Source organism: Mauremys reevesii, linkage group 17 (genome assembly GCF_016161935.1).
Source record: "Mauremys reevesii isolate NIE-2019 linkage group 17, ASM1616193v1, whole genome shotgun sequence".
Taxonomy (NCBI): domain Eukaryota; kingdom Metazoa; phylum Chordata; order Testudines; family Geoemydidae; genus Mauremys; species Mauremys reevesii.
Genome location: NC_052639.1, coordinates 5520016 through 5543877, shown reverse-complemented (window position 1 = coordinate 5543877; position 23862 = coordinate 5520016). Strand labels below are relative to the sequence as shown.

General features: G+C 47.1%; 1 protein-coding gene across 3 annotated transcripts in view; it reads left to right on the top strand.

The window, feature by feature from the left end:
• Window positions 1-5033: 5033 nt before the first annotated feature.
• LRRC37B (leucine rich repeat containing 37B) overlaps window positions 5034-23862 on the top strand; it is a 56410-nt gene continuing 37581 nt past the window's right edge. For 2 of the 3 annotated variants that reach the window (XM_039504160.1, XM_039504158.1), the window contains exons 1-3: window positions 5034-5439; window positions 10452-10523; window positions 21297-21368. In XM_039504160.1, the coding sequence (XP_039360094.1) occupies window positions 5228-5439; window positions 10452-10523; window positions 21297-21368 (356 nt within the window). In that variant the 5' untranslated portion in view covers window positions 5034-5227. The remainder of the gene's footprint in view (window positions 5440-10451; window positions 10524-21296; window positions 21369-23862) is intronic. The other variant, XM_039504159.1, reaches the window with a different exon arrangement.

The window sequence follows — 23862 nt, the reverse complement described above, 5'->3', positions numbered from 1 at the left end:
GGGTTTCATAGAATCATAGAATCTCAGGGTTGGAAGGGACCTCAGGAGGTCATCTAGTCCAACCCCCTGCTCAAAGCAGGACCAAACCCAACTAAATCATCCCAGCCAGGGCTTTGTCAAGCCTGACCTTAAAAACCTCTAAGGAAGGAGATTCCACTACCTCCCTAGGTAACCCATTCCAGTTCTTCACCACCCTACTAGTGAAAAAGTTTTTCCTAATGTCCAACCTAAACCTCCCCCTCTGCAACTTGAGACCATTACTCCTTGTTCTGTCATCTTCTACCACTGAGAACAGTCTAGATCCATCCTCTTTGGAACCCCCTTTCAGGTAGTTGAAAGCAGCTATCAAATCCCCCCTCATTCTTCTCTTCTGCAGACTAAACAATCCCAGTTCCCTCAGCCTCTCCTTATAAGTCATGTGCTCCAGCCCCCTAATCATTTTTGTTGCCCTCCGCTGGACTCTCTCCAATTTACCCACATCCTTCTTGTAGTGTGGGGCCCAAAACTGGACACAGTACTCCAGATGAGGCCTCACCAGTGCTGAGTAGAGGGGAATGATCACATCCCTCGATCTGCTGGAAATGCCCCTACTTATACAACCCAAAATGCCATTAGCCTTCTTGGCAACAAGGGCACACTGTTGACTCATATTCAGCTTTTCGTCCACCGTAACCCCTAGGTCCTTTTCTGCAGGTTTGGGGTGTGGGTGGGCGCTTAGGGGTGGGGCAGAGGGTTGGGGGGTGGGGGGTGAGGGCTCTGGCTGGGGGTGTGGTCTCTGAGGTGGGCCAGGAGGAGGGGGTTGGGGTGTGGGAGGGCGCTTAGGGGTGGGGCAGAGGGTTGGTGTGCTGGGGGGTGAGGGCTCTGGCTGGGGGTGTGGTCTCTGAGGTGGGCCAGGAGGAGGGGTTTGGGGTGTGGGAGGGGGCTCAGGGCTCGGGCAGAGAGTTGGGCTGTAGGGTTGAGGGCTCCAGGGTGGAGCTGGGGATGAGAGGTTCAGGGTGTGGGAGGGGGCTCCAGGGCTGGGGCAGAGTGTTGGAGTGGGAGGGGTGAAGGCTCCAGCTGAGGGTGCAGGCTCTGGGGTGGGGCCGGGGATGAGGAGTTTGAGGTTCAGGCTGCCCCAGGGTTGGGGCCAGAGGACTCCCCCAGCCCTCTCCCTGCTGGCAGCGTGAGCTCAGGGGGGTGGGGAGAGGCCCACAGCAACCCTGCATGCCCCAACTTGCTCCCCTCCCCACTCACTGCCCACCACCTACCTCTCTCCTCTCCAGGCCCCTGTGGCTGCACGGCCCTTTGTGGCCGCACAGCAGGCTATACAGCGTAGAGGGAACTTAGTTGCTGGGTACAGTGGGAGTTTAATAGGCGAGCACACACTGGAAGGCAGCCTGGCTCCTCTCTCAAGCCAAAGTCAAGCAACCAGTTGGGAGGGGCAAGGGGGGAGGCATAAGAAAAACTAAAAGCCAAAGAAAAGCCTATCCCCGACTGAAGCACCTCCTCACTCCTTACCCCTCCCATGGGATACAAAAGAAGTGGTACCAAGTCCACAGACTCACGACCCTCCAGAACAGAACATGGCCATAAGTTATAAGGGGTGGGACCAGGAGTGTGCACTGCAAGTATATTTGGGCCTGCTGAGAAAGAGGAGGTGGGAACGGGACACAGGTAAAGGCTCTGTGGCTTCAGAGCTATGGATACGTTTGCTTGAAACTAACCCCAATAAACATTGCATTGCCTGCACTTCAGACTTGCAGTGTTCTGCTTTCTGTCTGCGTGACAAGAACCAGGGGAGGGGTGAAGGGAAAGCCCCTAACAATTAGGAGTCTTTTTAGAAGGCAAAGGCATTAGAAGATCCCGTGGATGGAAGCTGAAGTTAGAAAAATTCAAATTGGAAATAAGATGCAGCTTTTTTAAATGGGATAATTAACTACTGGAACAGACTCCCCACAGCTCTGGTAAATTCTCTGTGACGGGGAATTTTTCGGAAAGAGAAGCTATAGTTAAACGTCAAGTTACTGAACTTTTGCTTTCCTATTCCCATGTTGAAATATGTGCTGGATTATTGGAGTTAAACTAAAGCTCCTCTTCTCCTCATTTCCTATGTAGTTTATGGCCTGCTTAAATAACCATGGCCTATAGCACAAGAAGCTGGTAGCCTCCGCTGAAGCAACTGGGGATCTCCCAACTTCGGTCTCTCATGACAGATTGTAGTCTACTGCACTGGGCGTCTGGTAGTCAGCATCACTTTCTTTACTGGCATTTACACCCGTGAGGGTCTCTCATGGCCTGTTAACTGTGCAGTCACAGTTTGATCAGTGAAACTAATCTAAGTTTAAATTGAATTAAATCATTTTCAGAGCAGCTGGACGTTCTTCAGCCTCTTTAGGACTTGAGCTTTTATCAACTACCTCCACTGTTGCCAGCACTTATATTTGGTGGTTTTATTAAAGCCAGATTCTTCTTTGAGTGCTTTTTTACTTTGATTCCAATCAGGTGTGTGCATGATGCGTGCATGGTCATCGAAAACTTTTCCCTTAGCAGCTTCCCTTGGGTTGGCTAGGGAGCCCCCGGAGTGGTGCCTTCATGGCACTCAATATATGACCCAGTTCCTTCTTGGGGCTACTCCGAGAGAGGGGAAGGAGGATGGGTATTGGAATGGACGTGAACAACACATCTTGAAGAACAGTTACAAGAAGGTGAGTAACCGTTTTTTCTTCTTCGGGTGCTCGTTTACATCGAATCCAATCAGGGGACTCCCAAGCTCTCTCCTGGAGGTGGTGTCAGAGTTAAGGAACCACTGATTGGAGAACTGCCCTGCCAAAAGCTACGTCCTCTCTGGCATGCTGTGTGATGGCATAGTGGGAAGTAAACGTGTGCATGGATGGCCAGGTCACCACTCTGCAGATCTGGATGAGCACCAGGCCAGGAAAGCAGTGGATGAGGCTTGAGCCCGCGTCAAGTGCGCCGTAATAGGTGGAGCTGGAACCTTGGTGAGGTCGTAGCAAGTACGGATGCAATTGTGATCCATGACGCAAGGAACATCTATTTGTATTTGGTTGTAGCGTTCCCAAGAGTTAAAGTTATATCTTCTGGTGGCTATCCTCAGCTATAGGCCTCCAGCAGCATACACTTTCCTGCCAAAGAGGACCATACGTTTAGCCTCCTTAGCCTTGGGAGCCGGTGCCTGTTGCCCCGGCGCTCTTTTTCATTCACCACCGAGACCACCAGGGAGCAGGGGTGTGGGTGAGAGAATAAAAACTCTGGATTGGAATGGACATGAACAACACATCTTAAAGAACAACAGTTACAAGAAGGTGAGTAACTGTTTTTTCATGTGAGGAACTCCGCTTAAGGACATTTTTGGCATCACAGTTGCAGAGAAAAGCTTGATAACATTACCTGAGTGACCCCTAAAGACTCAGAAACTGGAAGGCAAATCAAGAGCACCCCCCTCCCCCATTTATTATGTTTTAAAATCTCATTATTTGGGGGAACTGACTCAATTTTTTAACCCTGGGAGTTGGCAATGCTGTGCCTCATGCTACAGCCCTCAACCCTCTGTTCATCTTGCAGACCCTCCTGGTTTGAGGAGGCCAGGGATTATCAGATTGTCACATGGCATTCTTCCCTTCTGAGTGCCTGTGGGTGAGGGTGGTTTTGGGATCGATCCATCAGCGTTACCTGAGCAGAGATGTAGTCACAATGACTGTATTCTCCCTCTCCTTGTGCTTAACATTGGGGATGCTTGGATACTTTAACTTCTACTCCCTTCTCTTTTCCTCGTTTGTCTTCAGGGTTTAGAAACTGAGGCCCCCGTATTTAGGCACCTAACTCCCATTGATCGGAGTCTGAGCTCTCCTTGGACTGTTATTGTGAGAAAGCAACTGAAAAGAGACAAGTCTTACTTCTTTCTTTGCATGTGGTGAGATCCATGGTTCCTCTAGGACAGATCCACAGTGGTGGGCCATTGCTAAGAAACCTTGATGCCCTGCTCTTAGATGTCTCACTGTTGGTGCTCATACTTCCACCATTCCCAGGGCTGTCCCTGATTTGGCAAGCTCAGATGAGAACAATATCTGCAGGATGGGGCTTCCCCTATTTGGTACCCTCAGGAAAAATGGGGGATAGATGGGTTGCCCTCCCTGCTTTGATGAGCTCAGGTGAGAGGGCAGTTACACAGCTGGATGCTTTTGCATATTATGCATTCCTGTTTGTTCATGTAGTGCCCCAAAGTGTGCAAAGCACTGCATGTGAACCTAGGAATGATACAGCCCTTTCCTGGAGGAGCAGACAATGTAACGAGACAACTCGCTGAGAAGGTTGAGGGAAGTGAGGCCTGGTCAGAAAAATAATCAAGGTGCTGCTAGGCAAACATTTTGTTAATGCCATTTCTTTTGGTTATGTTTGGTATCCATTCTGCCTCCCTCCATTCTGCAATCTGTCCATTTCCCCTCATTAATCTGCCCCAGCCATGCACTCCACTTTCCCAATGCCCACCAGAGGCAGGGAGCACCAGCCCATCAACAAAGAGAAAACACAAAATGTGAAATATTGCAAAGGCTCTGAGGGCCACCAAGCCCCACCCCCCTTGCTGCCCAGCTCCCGCTTTTCTGGGGGCTACACAAACCCCTCGCATGGCTGCCAATAGCCCACTCTGTCCAGTGGGTCTCTACCATTTCTTATCCTGACTGGAAAGGGGGAGGAACAGGAACCTTCCCTGTGGATGCTCCACACATGGCCCTTGTCCACGAGTACCTGAGGCTTCCTTCCCCCTTTTGTGTGCGTGTCTCCATCCTCGCAGTGGGGCAGAGGAATCCCACCCCAGCCCCACCCACCACGGCCCAGGAGGCGGCTGCCTGGAGGGATCTATTTCCTTGGTGCCCCTGGGGCGGGGGTATGGGGCTGGGTCCCCTCCCCTTGCTTGCCCTGTGGCCCTTCTCCACTGGGGGGAGCTTGTGAAGGTCTCCTGGTCCCTGCAGTGGGAAGACCCGGGGGGCTCTGCTGAGGTCTTGCTGAGCTCAGGGGCTGCTCTAGAATAGTGGTGACCTCACTGCTGTGGGGGGTCACCGGCAGGCCATGGCTGTTGATGGGGTCAGAGGCTAGTGGGTCCAGCGGTCACATCGGCAGTAGGGGCAGCCCACGGGGCCATGCTGTGCCTCATGCGTGACAAGCGTGCGGGTGTGGTTGCTTGGTAACCACAGGGAGCAGCTACCGTTCTCCCAACATCCGCTGAGCCCCGATGAGTGAGGCGGGTCTCCGGCCCCCTCTGCTGCTCCTCCTGCCACTGGTGGCTGCCACCGCCTCCCTCGCTGGGCGGCACGGCAACGCCTGCCCGGCCCCATGCCAGTGCCACCGGGGGCTGCTCAACTGCAGCAGGGCCGCCCTGCCCGCCGGGCTCCACCGGCTACTACCGCCTGGGCCCGCCGCCCGCAACCAGACCTTCTTCTTCCTGTGAGTACTGGGACAGTGCGTCAAGACAGAGACCCCCCCCCAGGCAGCCCCTGCCCCCAAAGGGAGACCCCCCAGACACAGACACCCCCCTCCCTGACCTCTCTGTGGGGATAGAAACTCCAGCACCCAGCTCTCTCCTGCCCAGGCAGGGATCCTTTCAGCACAGACTGAATAGGCTCGTTGCAGTACCTGAACATCTCACACCCATGGGTTCCCCCTCCCAAGCCCTGTGGGAGGTAGAGGAATATTGCTACTATCTTCATTTTCAGAGCGCGTCAGGGCAAAATTGCCAAATTTGGGAGTCTAAAGTGAGGCAGCTGAGGGAATTGGGAGCATAAATCTCACTGGCTTTCAATGAGGATTGTGTTCCTAAATCCCCTGGGTCCCTAAATCTACATTTGGGGCTGCTTGTTGAAGGGCCTGCAGCTCTTGTTGAGGTCAATGGAAGGCAGACCCTGTCTGATTTAGTTCCCTAAATGTGCCTTTCAGTGCCTAACTTCAGACACTCAGGTTTGAAAATGTTGACCTAGCTGATGTGCCCAAGCTCCCCTTCCCCCAACCATCTACTCTTCTTTTGCTTGTTATTACCAGGGTCAGGGTCACGGGCTGAGTACAGGCTCAGGGGAAGGAGAGAATCTGCCCCTGCCTTAGGGGGCATGAGGACATTCACCAGCGTAGCTGTGCGTTTGAACGGGGGATGAGCTAAACTGGAAAAAGGCTCTTCTGGATTAAGAGTGTCCACACGGGGAATTAGATAGGGTATAACTATAGCAGTGTATATCCACACCTTTCCTTTACCGTCTCCCTGTGTAGATAAGCCCTTACTCCTCAGCATCCCAACCCCAAAAGAGATTTGGCTGAGCCTGCCAGTAGTGGCTGTGGTCCCCGAGGACACCAAGATTCTCTTGGGAGTTGTCATTGCTGCTGTACCTCACACGTGGGCCACACCGGCCCCTTAGCAGCTCTGGGAAATGGGGGAGCACAATGATGGCTTAGAGCTATTATTATTGTTATTATTTATGTGTATTACTGCAGCACCTAGGAGCCACAGTCATGGAGTAAGACCCTACTGTGCTAGACAAATAGAGAACGAAACTATGGTCCCAGCCCAAGGGGCTCCCTTTGCTCTCTATCCCCCATCTCTGCACATGCACTGTAGAAAGTGGGACAGTTACCACCCTTAAGGTAAATGCAATTAAGCAAAGTACACAGTAGCAAATAGTGAGGCCGAGGAAGCTCCTGCCTTTCTTGTGAGGATGTGAAAACTGTCTCCAAAGCTGTGGCAGAAAACCAGGCAGGAGAGGGCCTGGGAAAGTTTGAGGCAGAAGCTCTGCACCAAACAGAGAGCGAGCAGGGCAGTATTCGGGATAATACTGTTTCCCCTGTTCTAGTAAAGTTGTTTGTTCAATGTTAGTACAAATTGACTCATTGTGTGATGCTTTACCATGGTCACATGACAATCTGCTTCCCCAAAGCAGACAACCAGTCATCCACAGATGTACCCAAAGCAAATCAGAAACTGAAGTTACAGAACTCACATTATCCAATCTACCACACCACCTGGTACAGCTGTAGCCTTTGTGCAGACCCACCCTCTTTTCCTGGCAGTCTCCTGTTCATAGCTGAAAACATCTGTCCTGTCATTATTATAACTATTATTATAATTTATTTGTACCGTGGTAGCGCCCAGGCACCAGCCACCTTGTGCTGGGCACTGTGGGACCATTACAAAGAGATAGCCCCTGGCCCAAAGAGTTTATATCGAATATAAAATGAGAGAGACAACAGATGGCTGCAACAAACAGCTGGAAGCTGAAGCTAGACAAATTCAGGCTAGAAATAAGTTGCCATTCCCCCTTGTTATACCCCCATGGAACACTCTGAATGATGCGTCTCCATTCTTGGCATTAACACCCTGGCAAAGTTTGTAGTCTCATTATTTCCTCCCCATTAGTCAGTGGTTAGCCATGCTTGTGAGAGTGGCTGTGACGATCACTTGCCATCTTAACTGCCTGTTTTCAGTCACTCAAAACTTTCTGAAACTTTCACTTCTTGAGCTGAACGTTTCCAGGTCTGCTCTCTGCCCACAAGTGATTTTTATTTTCAATTCTGATCAGAAACAGTGCAGTCAGTTTTAAGAATGAGGCTATTGAAAAAAAGAATACACTTTCTCCATTAAAAAAAGACAAAATCTTTCCCGGATTTCCCCATTGTCTGAACAGCTCTACAGCCACAGTGGCTGGAGGTTGAAAGGTGACATATGGCCTGACAGCCTTCAGTCAGAAGGAGGAATGGACTCAAGGGGCAGAAACAAACTAACCTAACAAACAGAGAAAATGCGCTCCACCCTCAGTGAAATCCAGTGGAGATTTTCAAACTCCCAGATGAGACTTGGGTGGAGTTTTCCCCTATGATTTCCAGGGCCTCACATGGAATTTTCCTCAGCTTCCAGGAGCTGGGAAGGATTCCATCTAGGCATTGTTGCTAGAGAAGATGTCAAGAAAGGCATGGTACTGTGGTCTCATTTAGCAGGGGGAAGAAAGAGGGTGCTGATGGATTGTTAACGGGGGGACCCCAAGAGGATTTCTGAAGCTGGGAGATGAAGTTATGAGCTGGTCACTGATGTGGGGGGAAGATCTGGGATGGCTGGCATCTAGGAGGAGGTTTTGGGGCTTGTCCCTAAGGGAATCAGAGGTGATTTCTACAGCAGGGGCTGATGACTCTTTTGCCTTGGCTCTCGAAAGGCTTGCAGAACATTTTGGGGCTGATCCCACATGGAGTATTATAAACTGGTGTGCTGAGACCACTGCCTGCCAAGCTGACCAGCATTTTTGTTTTCCTTGTGCTCCCCTATCTGTCTGTTCCACCTGGAGCCTTTTCCCTTAGATTGTAAGATCCTTGACATAGGGATCTTTTTATTGTTTGTTTGTACAGCACCTAGCACCCTGGGGATACTGGCCCCAATCCTGGGCCCCCTGGCCACTACACAGCACAAATAATCTACATCATAAAACTCCAGGATTGTCCCCTTTCTGTTTGTCACTGTGCAGCCTAGAATGTCTGCTGAGTCAGTGTGAAGCGATGGTTGAGAGCTCTCTTTGTTTGGAATATGACCAGGTCTAATCCTCAGTGGAATTCATGGTCTGTTACCATACAGTTTTTAAGTTCTCAGACACTTTTGGCTTTTTTACACTTTATGAATTACACACGTACGACCGCACGGGCTTTCAGCTTGTCAATGATAATAAACTATAAGCCAGATTGTGCTCCCGTTGATGTCAATAGGAGTTTTTCCACTGACTTCCATGGGAGCATTAGCAAGCATCAAGGGGGGATTCCATGGGTTCATTGCATCCTTGATTAGGAGGCCTCCACAGCAGGTGCAGAGCTAACATAGCCAGTGCTACACTGTCCCTGACAGGCACCCCAGCACAGGGTCATGCCGGAGTACGCGGAGGATGGGAGGGAGCATGGCTGCAGTGTTCCCATACCCCAGCTAGTGCAGCCAGGGTGTAAGTGAGGTCAGCCCACAAGCCTGCTCAAACTGGTACCAGATCAAATCAGCCCCCAGTATAGGGGTGGTATAAGCTGCACCAGTACAGGGACGAATTCCTTCTTAAACCCCACAGTTCCACTGCAGTATAGCTCTATTATCTCTATGGTGGGAGGGCAGCAGCATGTTCCCCACCGTGAGGGGGAGGGGAAATGGCAGCCAAAGAGTGTGGGGCCAAACCCCTATTTGTATGAGCGAGCTGAATGGACAAGCATTGCAAAGGTGTGTGCTGCGTCAATGGGGTCTGGTATTAGCACATCGCTCCCGCCTGCCAAGTGCCGTGTCCAGCAGCTTGAGAAGGGACAGGACCACCTGGGAAAGGCTGGGAATTTAAATGAACACAATGCCAAGGTGGGGTGAGCAGCAGAGCTGGATCAATAACTGATTTTTTTGGTTTGCTGGCAGGCCCAAAAAACCCAGTTCTGGGCAAGTCAAACTGAAACTGAAACTTCCAAAAAAATGTAAGGATTTGACAAAGTCTACACAAACTATGTTTTGTTTGAATGAAAGTTTCATTTCCAGGCATTTTAAAAAGGAAATGAATGGCCAGGTTCACAAACTAGCCATAGGAGGAGCTGTTTCCTTATAAAGCTTAGTGCAGTGGCTAGTGCCCTCTCCCAGGGTGATTTGCACACAGGTCTCCAGTCTCTCAGGACAGTGCCCTAAGCACTGGCTATGGGGTTGCCTGAAACAGGACTTTTTCAGTCTTACCTGTTGAAGCTTTTCCACTTTGGATAATTATTGGAGCAGGGCCTTGAACTGGGATCACTGACATTAGAAAAAGAGCATGTCCTGACCAGCAGGCGACAGAAGTAGTCTCGCACACATTCTCTGGACCAATGTCTATTCAAGTATTTCATACATCATGGAACATCTTCAGTAGGAGAGAGAAATTATTAGTCAGAAAACTTTCACCCAGCTCTAATGGGCAGAAAGAACCTAGTGCCCTATCAGAAGAGGGGCTGGTCCAGGAAAACCCAGCTTGGAGAACACAGCCACAAAGAATCCATCCCTTGGGATGGGAATAAAGGTACCACACTCACAATACCAAAGGGGTTTGTTTTCTTCTTCCCTTATTAGTAGCAGGATTTTCAGGAAAACAGGTTCCTTTGTTCCTTACAAGTTGTTTTGCCCCTGCAGCTCATTCCAGCCATAGCCCTCTGTGACACCTGCTTCTCCACAGAAATCAGTGGTGCCACCCCAATGGAGGATTGTGACTTTCAGAAGGGGGCAGCAGACTCAGTCTACATGCAACGATTTCAGGGCATGAATGTGCTCCATCAAAGTCAATGGGCATATTGCCTTGGAGGAGCATGATCACACCCTTTTATGACTAAATACCGGCATTGAGGGGAACTGTTTGCAAAGTATTCGGTTTGGGAACATTTCTCCATGGAATTATCATCTTCTAAATTAATTCGCTAAAGATAATAGTGAAATGGCATTTATTTCTTCACAGAGACTTCAGTGGGAACTCTATTTCTTCCATTGAAAAAAGAGTATGGAAGGGATACCCTTGGGCTGAGTATTTGTGAGTATTTTCTAGCATTTTATATATTGAGGGCTAAAGGTATTTTCCAGGTATTTAGTTCAGTCTTTGAGCCAGAAATTGTAAGGAAATAAAGAACCCACACACACGTTTCCATTCCAGTTCAGGGCAAGGGGTGGTAAAGAAATGGGTGAGGTCGGATGTTAGACTGGGTGATAATCAGTTCTCTGATCTAGCGTTCATCTTTTCACACAGTGAAATCTGAAAGCCCTGCTAGCTTTATTGGCCCATGACTCTGATGCCTTTGTTCATGAAGACAGAGGCATCTGGAGGGTTAGGTAGTTAGTATCCAAAGCTGAAATTGGCTCAGTTGTGCCAATTAACGAGGTGTTCACCTTAATGGTGAAGAAAATCTAGTACTAACAAGGGAAGTACGCATGGGTGGGGAGGGCAGGGTTTGCTTACATTTTATTTCTTAGTGGTGTTTTTTTAAAAACTTACCCAAGTGATTGTCCCTTGTGAATAAGCCATATGCTTGTTATATATATTTGTGGGGGTGTCATTTAATAGACATAAGTTTATGAAAAGAAAAGCACTTTCATATACATTATTGTAGCATAGTTAGATTTGGTCTCTTACTAACTAAAAAAGCACCTTCTCAAATGAGCACTGGGGCACAGACATGTCTGAACAGACGTACTTAAACATGCTGTGAGTCTTGGAAGCATGCTGGCATCAGTTACTGGGCCCATGCACACATCCCCCTTGTGGAACTGAATGTTAGAGTAGAGGTTACAGAAGGCCTTTGGGTTTTTTCTTCTCTCCCAAACCACCGTACATTGACTTTTAATATATTTTCTCAATTTGTTTGTGCTCATGAGCTCAGTTTACTGTTTTATAGAAGTTGTTAATTGTTACAGTTCTTTTATAAAGAGATTGAACATGATTTTGCAGTTGTGTTCTCACTATTATGCAGTTAATTTGACAGAAATGACTGGCCCAGTTAGACATCTCAAGCTGCAAACAGTGTGCTTCTTCCCAGGATAAGATGTCTACCAGATTGTGAAGAACTTCAAAAAGATCTCACAAAACTAAGTGATTGGGCAACAAAATGGCAAATGAAATTTAATGTAAATAAAAGTAGTAATGTATGGAAAAAAAAAAAAAAAACAACTATATATACAACACATGGGGGGCTAATTTAGCTACAGCACAGAAAAAAAAATTGGAGGAGTTATCGTGGATAGTTCTGAAAGATGTCCACGCAGTGTGCAGAGCGGTCAAAAAAGCAAACAGGATGTTAGGAATCATTAAAGGGGATAGAGAATAAGACTGAGAATATATTATTGCCCTTATATAAATCCATACATGGCATCTCACATCGAATACTGTGTACAGATGTGTCTCTCTCACTCAAAAAGATATTCTAGCACTAGAGAAGGTTCAGAAAAGAGCAACTAAAATGATTAGGAAAAGATTAAAGAGGCTAGGACTCTTCAGTTTGGAAAAGAGAAGACTAAGGGGGGACATGATAGAGGTATATAAAATCATGAGTGATGTTGAGAAAGTGGATAAGGAAAAGTTATTTACTTATTCCCATAATACAAGAACTAGGGGTCACCAAATGAAATTAATAGGCAGCAGGTTTAAAACAAATAAAAGGAAGTTCTTCTTCACGCAGCGCACACAGTCAACTGTGGAAACTCTTACCTGAGGAGGTTGTGAAGGCTAGGACTATAACAATGTTTTAGCCTCTGTTCGTCAGAGGATGGAGATGGATGGCATGATCATTGCCTGTTAGGTTCACTCCTGGGGGCTGGTGGCATTGGCCACTGTCGGTAGACAGATACTGGGCTAGATGGACCTTTGGTCTGACCCGGTACGGCCTTTCTTATGTTCTTATGTTATGTTCTTATGTTCTTACCTGGGAACAGTATGCTTGGTGGATCATATCTGGATTTTTCAGAGTATACTCTCTCCGCAGCCATTCTTGTAGTTCTTTGGGGAGCTTTCATGGGGCTACAAGGAAGGGGGAGGTTTAGAATGGTAGATTCACCTTGCATGTTCAGGTCCATGCACACAGCCCCAACAGTCACTGCTTGTAAATAGCTCAAGGACTAGTGTGACTCTGCAGAGGCAACCAGAGCACTCCAGTTACAAGTAAGTCATTTTCCTTTATTACTTTCTGAATTCCTTCGGGTTCAATTACTCCTCAGTTAGGGCTGAAAACTGGTCTCCATGGTGGATGCTAACGTCCATTCTCCCATTCTCACAGGGGACAGGAGAAGTTTGATACTGTAAAAGAAAATCCTATTTGAAGTATCAGTCTCCCTCCAAATGTGACACACACATCTCATTTCTTCCACTCTGCCCTATGTGTCTGATTTCCTTCAAACTTAAAAAAATAACTTCTGCCTTGAAATTACAGGCTGAAAGGAATATGGGGAGGAATTTAGCACCAGGTCATAGAATCATAGAATCTCAGGGTTGGAAGGGACCTCAGGAGGTCATCTAGTCCAACCCCCTGCTCAAAGCAGGACCAAACCCAACTAAATCATCCCAGCCAGGGCTTTGTCAAGCCTGACCTTAAAAACCTCTAAGGAAGGAGATTCCACCACCTCCCTAGGTAACCCATTCCAGTTCTTCACCACCCTACTAGTGAAAAAGGTTTTCCTAATATCCAACCTAAACCTCCCCCTCTGCAACTTGAGACCATTATTCCTTGTTCTGTCATCTTCTACCACTGAGAACAGTCTAGATCCATCCTCTTTGGAACCCCCTTTCAGGTAGTTGAAAGCAGCTATCAAATCCCCCCTCATTCTTCTCTTCTGCAGGCTAAACAATCCCAGTTCCCTCAGCCTCTCCTCATAAGTCATGTGTTCCAGCCCCCTAATCATTTTTGTTGCCCTCCGCTGGACTCTCTCCAATTTATCCACATCCTTCTTGTAGTGTGGGGCCCAAAACTGGACACAGTACTCTAAATGAGGCCTCACCAGTGCTGAATAGAGGAGAATGATCACATCCCTCGATCTGCTGGAAATGCCCCTACTTATACAACCCAAAATGCCATTAGCCTTCTTGGCAACAAGGGCACACTGTTGACTCATATTCAGCTTTTCGTCCACCGTAACCCCTAGGTCCTTTCCTGCAGAACTGCTGCCCAGCCATTCGGTCCCTAGTCTGTAGCAGTGCATGGGATTCTTCCGTCCTAAGTGCAGGACTCTGCACTTGTCCTTGTTGAACCTCATCAGATTTCTTTTGGCCCAATCCTCTAATTTGTCTAGGTCCCTCTGTATCCTATCCCTACCCTCCAGCGTATCAACCACTCCTCCCAGTTTAGTGTCATCTGCAAACTTGCTAAGAGTGCAGTCCACACCATCCTCCAACACACAAGAGTTTAGAATGGGTCTTACCATCTTAACTATGGAGTCACAACCAGGACTGCCAGGTACAGGGACAGACTAGAAACTTTCTCCCTCCTAGCTCTTCTTTCTATTGCTTCAGTCCGAGGAGCAGAAAGTCCTGTCTATTTTGTGAACTAATAATAGTCAGCAATTATGGAGCTGATCTCTTTTATGGACTAAGAGAGAAAATATAAAATCACCCCTGAGCTTTTTAGACACGCAGTCCTGGAAAGGAGTGAGGTACCCAGACTATCAAGGTATTAATTCAGAACTCATTAAATGTAGTGATGTGATAGATCAAAAGATGAAAAGGGAAAAAATACAAGCAGAGGCTCAGATCCTGCCAGTTCTCCACAATTCAAGAAGGATGTTGATAAATTTCAGAAGATTCAGAAAAGAGCCGTGAGACTGATTAAAGGATGGGAAAACATGCCTTATAGGGTATGTCTACACTGCAGTTGGACACCCGGGGCTGGCCCATGCCAGCTGACTCGGGCTCACAATGTGACGGGTTGGATCACAGAAACCCCCTTGGGGCTGCCAAATGATGTGCCAAGACTACTTCTGCCCCTGCTTTCTTGCCCTCCCAGCTTGGGACTTCAGTACCCTGCCTGGTAAGAGCCAGACCTGCTAACCGGCTACAAACCCAGACCCAGAACTGAACCACGTCCCCTAACAGCTGTAGGCTTAAACTGAAAGCAGCTAACTGAAGTGTTCCTGTCTTTAACACTCAGATACCCAACTCCCAATGGGGTCCAACCCCCAAATAAATCCATTTTACCCTGTCTAAAGCTTATACAGGGTAAACTCATAAATTGTTCACCCTCTATAACACTGCTAGACAGATATGCACAGCTGTTTCCCACTCCCACCCCCCAGGTATTAAGACATACTCTGGGTTAAATAATAAGTAAAATTTGATTTTATTAAATACAGAAAGTAGGATTTAAGTGGTTCCAAGTAGTAACAGACAGAACAAAGTGAATTGCCAAGTAAAATAAAATAAAACCCGCAAGTCTATGCCTAGTACAGTACGAAAACTGAATACAGATAAAACCTCACCCTCCGAGATGTTTCAATAAGTTTTCTTTTACAGACTAGTCTCCTTCTAGTCTGGGTCCAGTAATCACTCACACACCCCGTAGTTACTGTCCTTTTTTCCAGTTTCTCGCAGGTATCCTTAGGGGCGGAGGGGCTATCTCTTGAGCCAGCTGAAGACAAAGTGGAGGGGTCTCCCAGGGGTTTAAATAGACTTTCTCTTGTGGGTGAAGGCCCCCTCCTCTCTCCTATGCAAAGTCCAGCTCCAAGATGGAGTTTTGGAGTCACATGGGCAAGCCACATGTCCAGGCATGACTCAAAACTTACAAGTAGCAGCCATGGTTCACATGCTGCCTTGAATGTCCTCAAGTAGGCTTTTTATGTGAATTGGAGCCTTCCAAGATCCATTGTCAGTTAAGTGCTTCTTGATTGGGCACTTAACTTACACATTTCTTTCTCAAGAAGCTGACCAGATGCTTTACTAAGGCTACTTAGAAATCAAGCAACTATACAGCCAATATTCATAACTTCAAGTACAAAAATGATACATGCATACAAATAGGAGGAATGTATTCAGTAGATCATAACCTGTACAGAGATATGTTACATGTCATATGTAGCATAAAACATATTCCAGTTATGTCATATATACATTTATAAGCGTATTTCCATAAAGGTAAGGGGTGCAATGTCACAGTAGATGTCCAGGCTTGGGCTGGAGCCTGGGCTCTGGGACCCTCCCACCTCACAAGGTCCTAGAACCTGGGCTCCAGGATGAGCCCAAAAGTCTACACAGCAATAAAACAGGCCCAGAGCCCAAACCCCGTGAGCCCAAGTCAGACATAAGAACATAAGAACATAAGAAAGGCCGTACCGGGTCAGACCAAAGGTCCATCTAGCCCAGTATCTGTCTACCGACAGTGGCCAATGCCAGGTGCCCCTGAGGGAGTGAACCTAACAGGCAATGATCAAGTGATCTCTCTCCTGCCGTCCATCTCCATCCTCTGACAAACAGAGGCTAGGGACACTATTCTTACCCATCCTGGCTAATAGCCATTTATGGACTTAGCCACCATGAATTTATCCAGTCCCCTTTTAAACATTGTTATAGTCCTAGCCTTCACAACCTCCTCAGGTAAGGAGTTCCACACGTTGACTGTGCGCTGCGTGAAGAAGAACTTCCTTTTATTTGTTTTAAACCTGCTGCCTATTAATTTCATTTGGTGACCCCTAGTTCTTGTATTATGGGAATAAGTAAATAACTTTTCCTTATCCACTTTCTCAACATCACTCATGATTTTATATACCTCATACCCAGAGTGATAGACTCAGAGAGCTCAATCTATTTAGTTTAACAGAGAAAAGATTAAGGGGTGACTTGATCAGAGTCTATAAGTCTATAAGTACTGACATGGAGAACAAATATTTGATAACGGGCTGTCAAGGCTGATTCCCCACTCTGGCACTTTGAGTGCAGAAGGTGGGGCCCGCAAGGATTTTAAAAATTAATACTGGCCACTCCAGATGTGTATTAAACTCCCAAGGTTACAGTTTTTCTCTGAACTTGGATGGGTAGATGCAGCCACCACCCAAGTGCAAAAACCCCTTTTGGAACTCAGGAAGGTACACTTGGGAATTCCTTCCTGTGGGGTACCCTCAAGCCCTTTCATTCCCACTCCGGGGAAGAGCTCAGAAAGAAAACAAAGGAAATCAGCTGTTGCCACCAGCTAATTAAACAATATATGCCCAAGCCTCTTAGGGACACAAAAATTCAATCCTGTTCTTAAAAAAGGTAAATTTTATTTAAAAAGAAAGAAAATACATCTGGAATTTAGGCTTTTTGCTAAGTTTAAAAAAAAAAACAATTACAAGGATTAAGCATCAAGATAGCTTCTTGAGGTCCATCTTAAAGGTTACAAGTAAAACAAAAGCACCTGGGGTTAGCACAAAGGAATCCACAAGCCATAAAGAAATAAAAGAGAGAAACCTAATCACGTCTTCCTAGATATTATGTGATCTACTTACATATCTGGGGTTTCAAATGAGTAGTTTCTAGGTATGATCTGATGATTTTCCATACCTGGCCCAAAGCTTTTTACAGCATAGTTCCAGCCCTGTCTCTGCTCTGCCCCGCTCTCCGGAGAACAACAACAGATAGACAAATTTCCCAATTTAAAAAAGTTCTAGCCTTCCCACTGGCTCTTTTGGTCAGGTGCCCCCTCCTTTCCTTTTACCTATGGACTCTTTTAATCCTTTACAGGTAAAGCAAGTAGAGAACAGCTACTAACAGGGATTTTATAGCTAACTGGCTGGCTGGGTGTCCATAAAAAGGAGCTACCCACCCCCTTTATTTATCACACGGGCTATTCAGTTTATTCACAGACAAAGGTATAACACAATCCAATGGCTGTAAGTTGAAGGTAGACTGAGTAATTAACGATTGGAACAAGATTGCTTGTGCACCAACTCAGGGCAACCACCAGGCAAACAAAGAGAGCCTTTGGGTAAGTCTACACTACAAAATTAGGTTGATTTTATAGAAGTTGATTTTTAGAAATCGATTTTATACAGTTGATTGTGTATGTTTTACACTAAGCACATTAAGTCGGCGGAGTGCGTCCTCACTACTGTGGCTAGCATCGACTTACGGAGCGGTGCACTGTGGGTAGCTATCCCACATTTCCCGCAGTCTCCGCCACCCATTGGAATTCTGGGTTAAGCTCCCAATGCCTGATGAGGCAAAAACATTGTTGCGGGTGGTTTTGGGTACATGTCGTCAGTCGCCCCTCCCTCCATGAAAGCAACACAGACAATCGTTTCACGCCTTTTTTCCTGAGTTACTTGTGCAAACGCCCTACCACAGCAAGCATGGAGCCCGCTCAGCTCACCATCACTGCTACTGTTGTGAACATTGTAAACACCTTGCACGTTATCCTGGCGTATATGCAGAACCAGGCTAAGAGATGTCAGCACAGGGAGGATTTTGATGAGGACATGGACACAGAAGTTCCTGAAAGCACAGGCTGTGGCAATTGGGACATCATGGTGGCACTGGGGCTGGTTGATACAGTGGAATGCCAATTCTGGGCCAGGCAAACAAGTACAGACTGGTGGGACCGCATAATGTTGCAGGTATGGGATGTTTCACAGTGGCTGCGAAACTTTCACATGCATAAGGCCACTTTCCCGGAACTCTGTGAGTTGCTTTCCCCCACCCTGAAGCACAGGAATACCACACAGGAACACCAAGATGAGAACTGCCCTGACAGTTGAGAAGCGAGTGGCGATAGCCCTGTGGAAGCTGCTGTCATCCAAGTAGCCAGTGCAATCATTGACATTCTGTTATCAAGGGTAGTGACTCTGGAAAATGTGCAGGTCATACTGGATGGCTTTGCTGCAATGGGGTTCCCTAACTGTTGTGGGGCAATAGACGGAATGCATATCCCCATCTTGGCACCGGACCACCTTGCCAACCAGTACATAAACTGCAAAGGGTACTTCTCAATGGTGCTGCAAGCACTGGTGGATCACAAGGAATGTTTCACCTACATCAACATGGGATGGCTGGGAAAGGTGCATGACGCTCTCATCTTTAGGAACTCGGGGCTATTCGAGCAGCTGCAAGAAGGGACTTACTTCCCAGACCAGAAAATGACCGTTGGGGATGTTGAAATGCCAATAGTTATCCTGGGGGACCCAGCCTACCCCTTGCTCCCATGGCTCATGAAGCCGTACACAGGCAGCCTGGACAGTAGTAAGGAGCAGTTCAGCTATAGGCTGAGCAAGTGCAGACTGGTGGTAGAATGTGCCTTTGGCCGCTTAAAAGCTCGCTGGCGCTGTTTGCTGAGTAGGTCAGACCTCAGCGCAAACAACATTCCAATTGTTATTGCTGCTTGCTGTGTGCTCCACAATATCTGTGAGAGCGAGGGGGAGACGTTTATGGCAAGGTGGAAGGTTAAGGCAAATTGCCTGGTGTCCGATTTTGAGCAGCCAGACACCAGGGTGATTAGAAGAGCACAGCAAGGTGCGCTGCGCATCAGAGAGGCTTTGAAAACCAGTTTCATGACTGGCCAGGCTTCAGTGTGACAGTTGTGTGTGTTTCTCGTGGATGCAAACCCATCCCCTTTGTTGATTTTAATTTCCTGTAAGCCAACCACCCTCCCCCCTTCGAAATAAAGTAACTATTATTTTGAAACCATGCATTCTTTCTTTATTAATTAAAGGGTGCTCCAACAGATGCTTCATCATGTCCGTTTACTCCTCCATTAGCCTCAGCATCGTGTCCTGCCTCCGCTCTTCACACTCACCTAATTCTTTCCTAGACTCTGCCACTGAATGCCTCCATGCTTTAAGCTGTGCCCTATCAGTGCAGGAGGCCTGCATGAGCTCGGAAAACATGTCATCGTGAGTGTTTTTTTTTCACCTTTTAACCTGCGATAATCTCAGGGACGGAGATGATAGGGAGAGCGTAGAAACATTTGCACCTGGGGGGAGATAAAAAGGGACAGTAAAATTTAAGATGATACATTTCTGAGAACAAAAGGGAGACTCTTTCACAGTGAATCAAGCAATTCACAGCAGACAGCACATGTGCTTTAGGTACAAGGTTGCATTTTGCCTTTTATATTGAGCACCCACTGCCTGTATGGTGACACATTACACACGGCTGGGCAACAGAATTTGGTTTCCAGGCAGCCATGGTAAGCCAAAGGGTACGCGGGTCTGGCTTCCAACGCCTTCATAACATGTGGGAACGTTTTCAAACTGCAGCGCCCTCCTTTCCCAGAGCAAGCAGTGAGTTGGGTTTTACATTTAAAAAGAGGGGCTGTGGTTTTCGAGTGGATGTGCAGCACACAACTAGCTCCACCCCTCCCCGGCCGCGTCGCTATTCTCTGGGATGATCCCTTTTAGCCAGGCACAAACAGACCAGCATGAACAGGGTCCTTCTCTGTTCCCTTACAAAAATTCCCCTATTTCAACCAGGTGACCATGAACGATATCACTCTACTGAGGCTAACACAGAAAGATATAGACTGAATGTTGCTTGAATGCGACCAAAACCCAGGACCATTCGCTGCCATGCTTTGTGCTGCAATGATTCCAGACTACTTGCTACTGGCTTGGCGTGGTAAAGTGTCCTACCATGGAGGACAAAATAAGGCAGCCCTCCCCAGAAACCTTCTGCAAAGGCTTTCAGAGTACTTCCAGGAGAGCTTCATGGAGATGTCCCTGGAGGATTCCTGCTCCATCCCCAGACACATTAACAGACCTTTCCAGTAGCTGTACTGGCTGCGAATGCATCCCAGTTCTTCAGGGCAAATCAAACATTAAATACTATTGCTTTTAAATCCTGTACTGTAGTTACAAATGTGCACTCACTGGAGGTGCCTTCTTTGGCTTCAGGGTCAGGGATCCCGCCTTGGGAGGGTATTGGCTCCAGAGTGATGAAAAGTTCCTGGCTGCTGGGGAGAACGGATTCACCGCTTGCCTGCTGCACATTCTCCTCCTCCTCTTCCTCATCCACAAAATCCTCCTCTCTGTTGTGTGAGACTCCCCCCTTGCATGTGTCCACGGACAGTGGTGAGATAGTGGTAGGGTCCCCCCCTAGAATGCCATGTACCTGGTCATAGAAGTGGCATGTATGGGGCTCTGACCCAGAGCGACCGTTTGCCTCCTTTGTCTTTTAGTAGGCTTGCCTGAGCTCCTTAACTTTCACATGGCACTGCTGTGTGTCCCTGTTGTAGCCGCTGTCCAACATGCCCTGTGAGATTTTGGCAAATATATTTGCATTTCTTCTTTTCGGTCAGAGTTCGCCTGCACAGATGCTTCTCCCCATACAGCAATCAGAGCCAGTGTCTCCTGTTCACTCCATGCTGGAGCTCATTTGCCATTCTGGGGGGACTGCATGGTCACCTGTGCTGCTGAGCTCGCCACGTTGACCAAACAGGAAATGAAATTCAAAAGTTCCCGGGGCTTTTTCTGTGTACCTGGCTAGTGCATTGGAATTCAAAGTGCTGTCCAGAGCAGTCACAATGGAGCACTCTGGGAAAGCACCTGGAGGCCAATACCATCGATTTGCATCCGCGCTACCCCGAATTCAACCCAGCAAGGTGGATTTTAGCACTACTCCCCTCGCCGGGGAGGAGTACAGAAGTCGATTTTAAGAGTCCTTTAGGTTGATGGAATGGGGTTGGTTGTGTGGACGCAGTCATTTTTAAATCGACCTAACGCGGCTAAATTCGACCTGACTCCGTAGCGTAGACCAGGCTTTTGAGAGCTGCTATTTTAACATAGTTTTCTGCTGAAGTAATTTGTTTCTCTCTTGATTATTGTTGGTATAGCAAATAAACTACCATTTTGTCTGTGTTTTCAGAATTCTCAAGGACAATGACTTAAGCAAACTGCAGGAAGATTCACTCGAGGGCTTGCTGTCACTAAAGCACCTGTACGTGTTTATTTCTAGTAGTATTTCATTTACACTCTAATAGACAAACTGCTATTTGTTCTTGAATCCCTTGCTGCTGTTGGCAGTGCTCCTTTGGGTTATTTTAAAGCAATTAATGGTTTTAAAGCTGGGACCTTGGGGACAACTCAGGTCTGGTCTACACTACACAGTTAGATCAATGTAAGGCAGCGTACGTCAACCTAAGTATGTCATTGTACACGCTACAGCCTTGTTACCACAAGTGCCATACTACACTGACATCATAACTCCACCTCCATGAGAGGCATAAGGCTTATGTTGGTGTGGTTAGGGTGAGGCAGTGTCTACTTACATGGGCTGTTGGCTGTCTTGTCAATTTCACAACTCCATGCTGGAGCTGTGAAATTGACAAGAAAACCTGGCAGCTAGAGACTCCCACTCCCAGATGGGCTCCAGCCTGGCTGCCTCCCCCACCCCTGATCCTAGACTGCCATCCTGGAGGCGAGAAGCCCAGGTGGGAGCAGGGAGCTGAGAGCCAGGCAGGGAGCTGCACAGAGCGGAGAGCCCTGGCTCTCAGCCCCCCACACTGCCCCTCCTCAGTCAGGGGAGGCTCTCCTGGTGAGGATGACAGAAGGAGGGTAGTGTGGACATCAGCCACATCAGTAATTACTGCAGTGGCTGTAAGTCGACCTAATATATGTCAGTAGGCTGTAGTGTAGATATGCCCTCATAACAGAGACAATGCTGGGTTTCAGCAGCATCTGCCTTGTTTTACAGAATTTTATTTCTCTTTTCTATTTCAGTCCATTTGCCTGAGGCTATATCTTCATTGCAAAAACAGGTGTTTTTATGTCAAGATAACTAAATCGCAATAGCTATCCTGATGTAAATTCTTAGTGGAGCCAAGATACAGTAGCTTTTAACTCACTGTAGCTGAGGACAACCCCAGGTGAGGCGTATAGGGTTAATCTCAACTAGCTACAGTTAAGGTAAAAACAGCTACATCAAGGTAAAACTGCCCGGGCCTTGTCTTCACTAGGGTTTTACACGGGAGAGCTATTTTGCAGTGAAGATAAAGCCTGAGATTAGGATCTTATCTGCTTTCCAGCTCATCTGCTCTAGCTGTTTACTCTGTTCCTGGAATCCTGAATGGTTTCAACAGCAAGCAGATGCAAAGTCAAAGAGAGGGACCTACAGTGCCCCTTCCCATGTGAAAGGCTGCAGGAGAGATGTTTTTGTGAGGAAATCTCCATGAGGATTTCTTCATGGAGATTCACCCACATTGTCCTATTGGAGGGAGTGGGTTTGTTCCTCCCAAAAATGGCATTCCCAAGGGAAATGTGTGAGATCAGGGCTCTGCAGGAGGTCTGTCTTATTTGATCAATTATTTCAAGGCATGCATGATCCTTGATTCATTTGGGGGATTCTTATGCTGTCTTGGCAAATAATGAAGATACTATATTAATTTTTCCCCCATTTTTCTTTAAAAAAAAACACCTAGGATATTTCACACACAAATTCTTGTTAAAAACACGTGAGGATTTGTAACAGAGTGGTCTGTCTCTTTAAAAACTTTTTTGAGGTGGGAGGGTTTTTTCCTTTTAGATTCAATTTTTTTCCCATGCTGGGTCTTCCCATGTCGTGTAGTATGAATGAGTGGACATGATACCAGCAAAGTATAAAGGTAGCAAATTTTGCTTTTGTTTACTTTTTTCTTTTGGTTAATTACTGCAGCACTCCCTCTTCCTTGGACCCTTCCCAGAATACTAGGAAAAGGACAAATAGGCAAATACATATTTCTCTCTAAAAGCTACTCTTGGTGGTTGCCAGGCTGCTAATGACCAGAAGAGCTATGTTAGCCAAGCACAGCCAGATTAACAGGTTCACCAGTTTAGCAAATAGGTACCTGAGCCCTTAGGGGAGAAAAAGCAAAAACCTCTGAAGAAGGCGGCGGCTTACTAACTTGGAGTAGGCTCAGGACTCTAATATTACTTTGTGTTCAGATCCTTATGTTGTTATTTATAGTCATCTTTACTGAGTGTGGACTTGGTATTTTTGTTTCTTTTCTCATTGAGGGGAGTCTATTTTATTTTACTTTGATTGGTCTAGAGTACTTTTTTTTTTTTTAATAAGTGACACACATGCTTGGTCTCTAGGACATATGTGTCCACTGTGGGATGTGGTTTAGATGCCAAATTTGGGCATGGATGGGAAACAGTCTCTTAAAGAGACAGACCACCCCGTCACAAGCTTGAAAACTGAAGCACTCCAAAGTCAGCAGATGCCACATATAAGATTGAACATGCAAAAGCTATGCATGTAAATAGGCTTGTTCTAAATTTGACATTCAACTACATTAACCACAAGCCACCCTTTCTTTTACTGCAGTTGCCTGCTTGCTCACTACACATCTTCCAACATCTGCAGCCATAGGCGCCGATTCCATGGGTGCTCCAGGGATCAAGCACCCACCAAAAAAAATAGGGGGTGCTCAGCACTTGCAGGGTGGGATTAA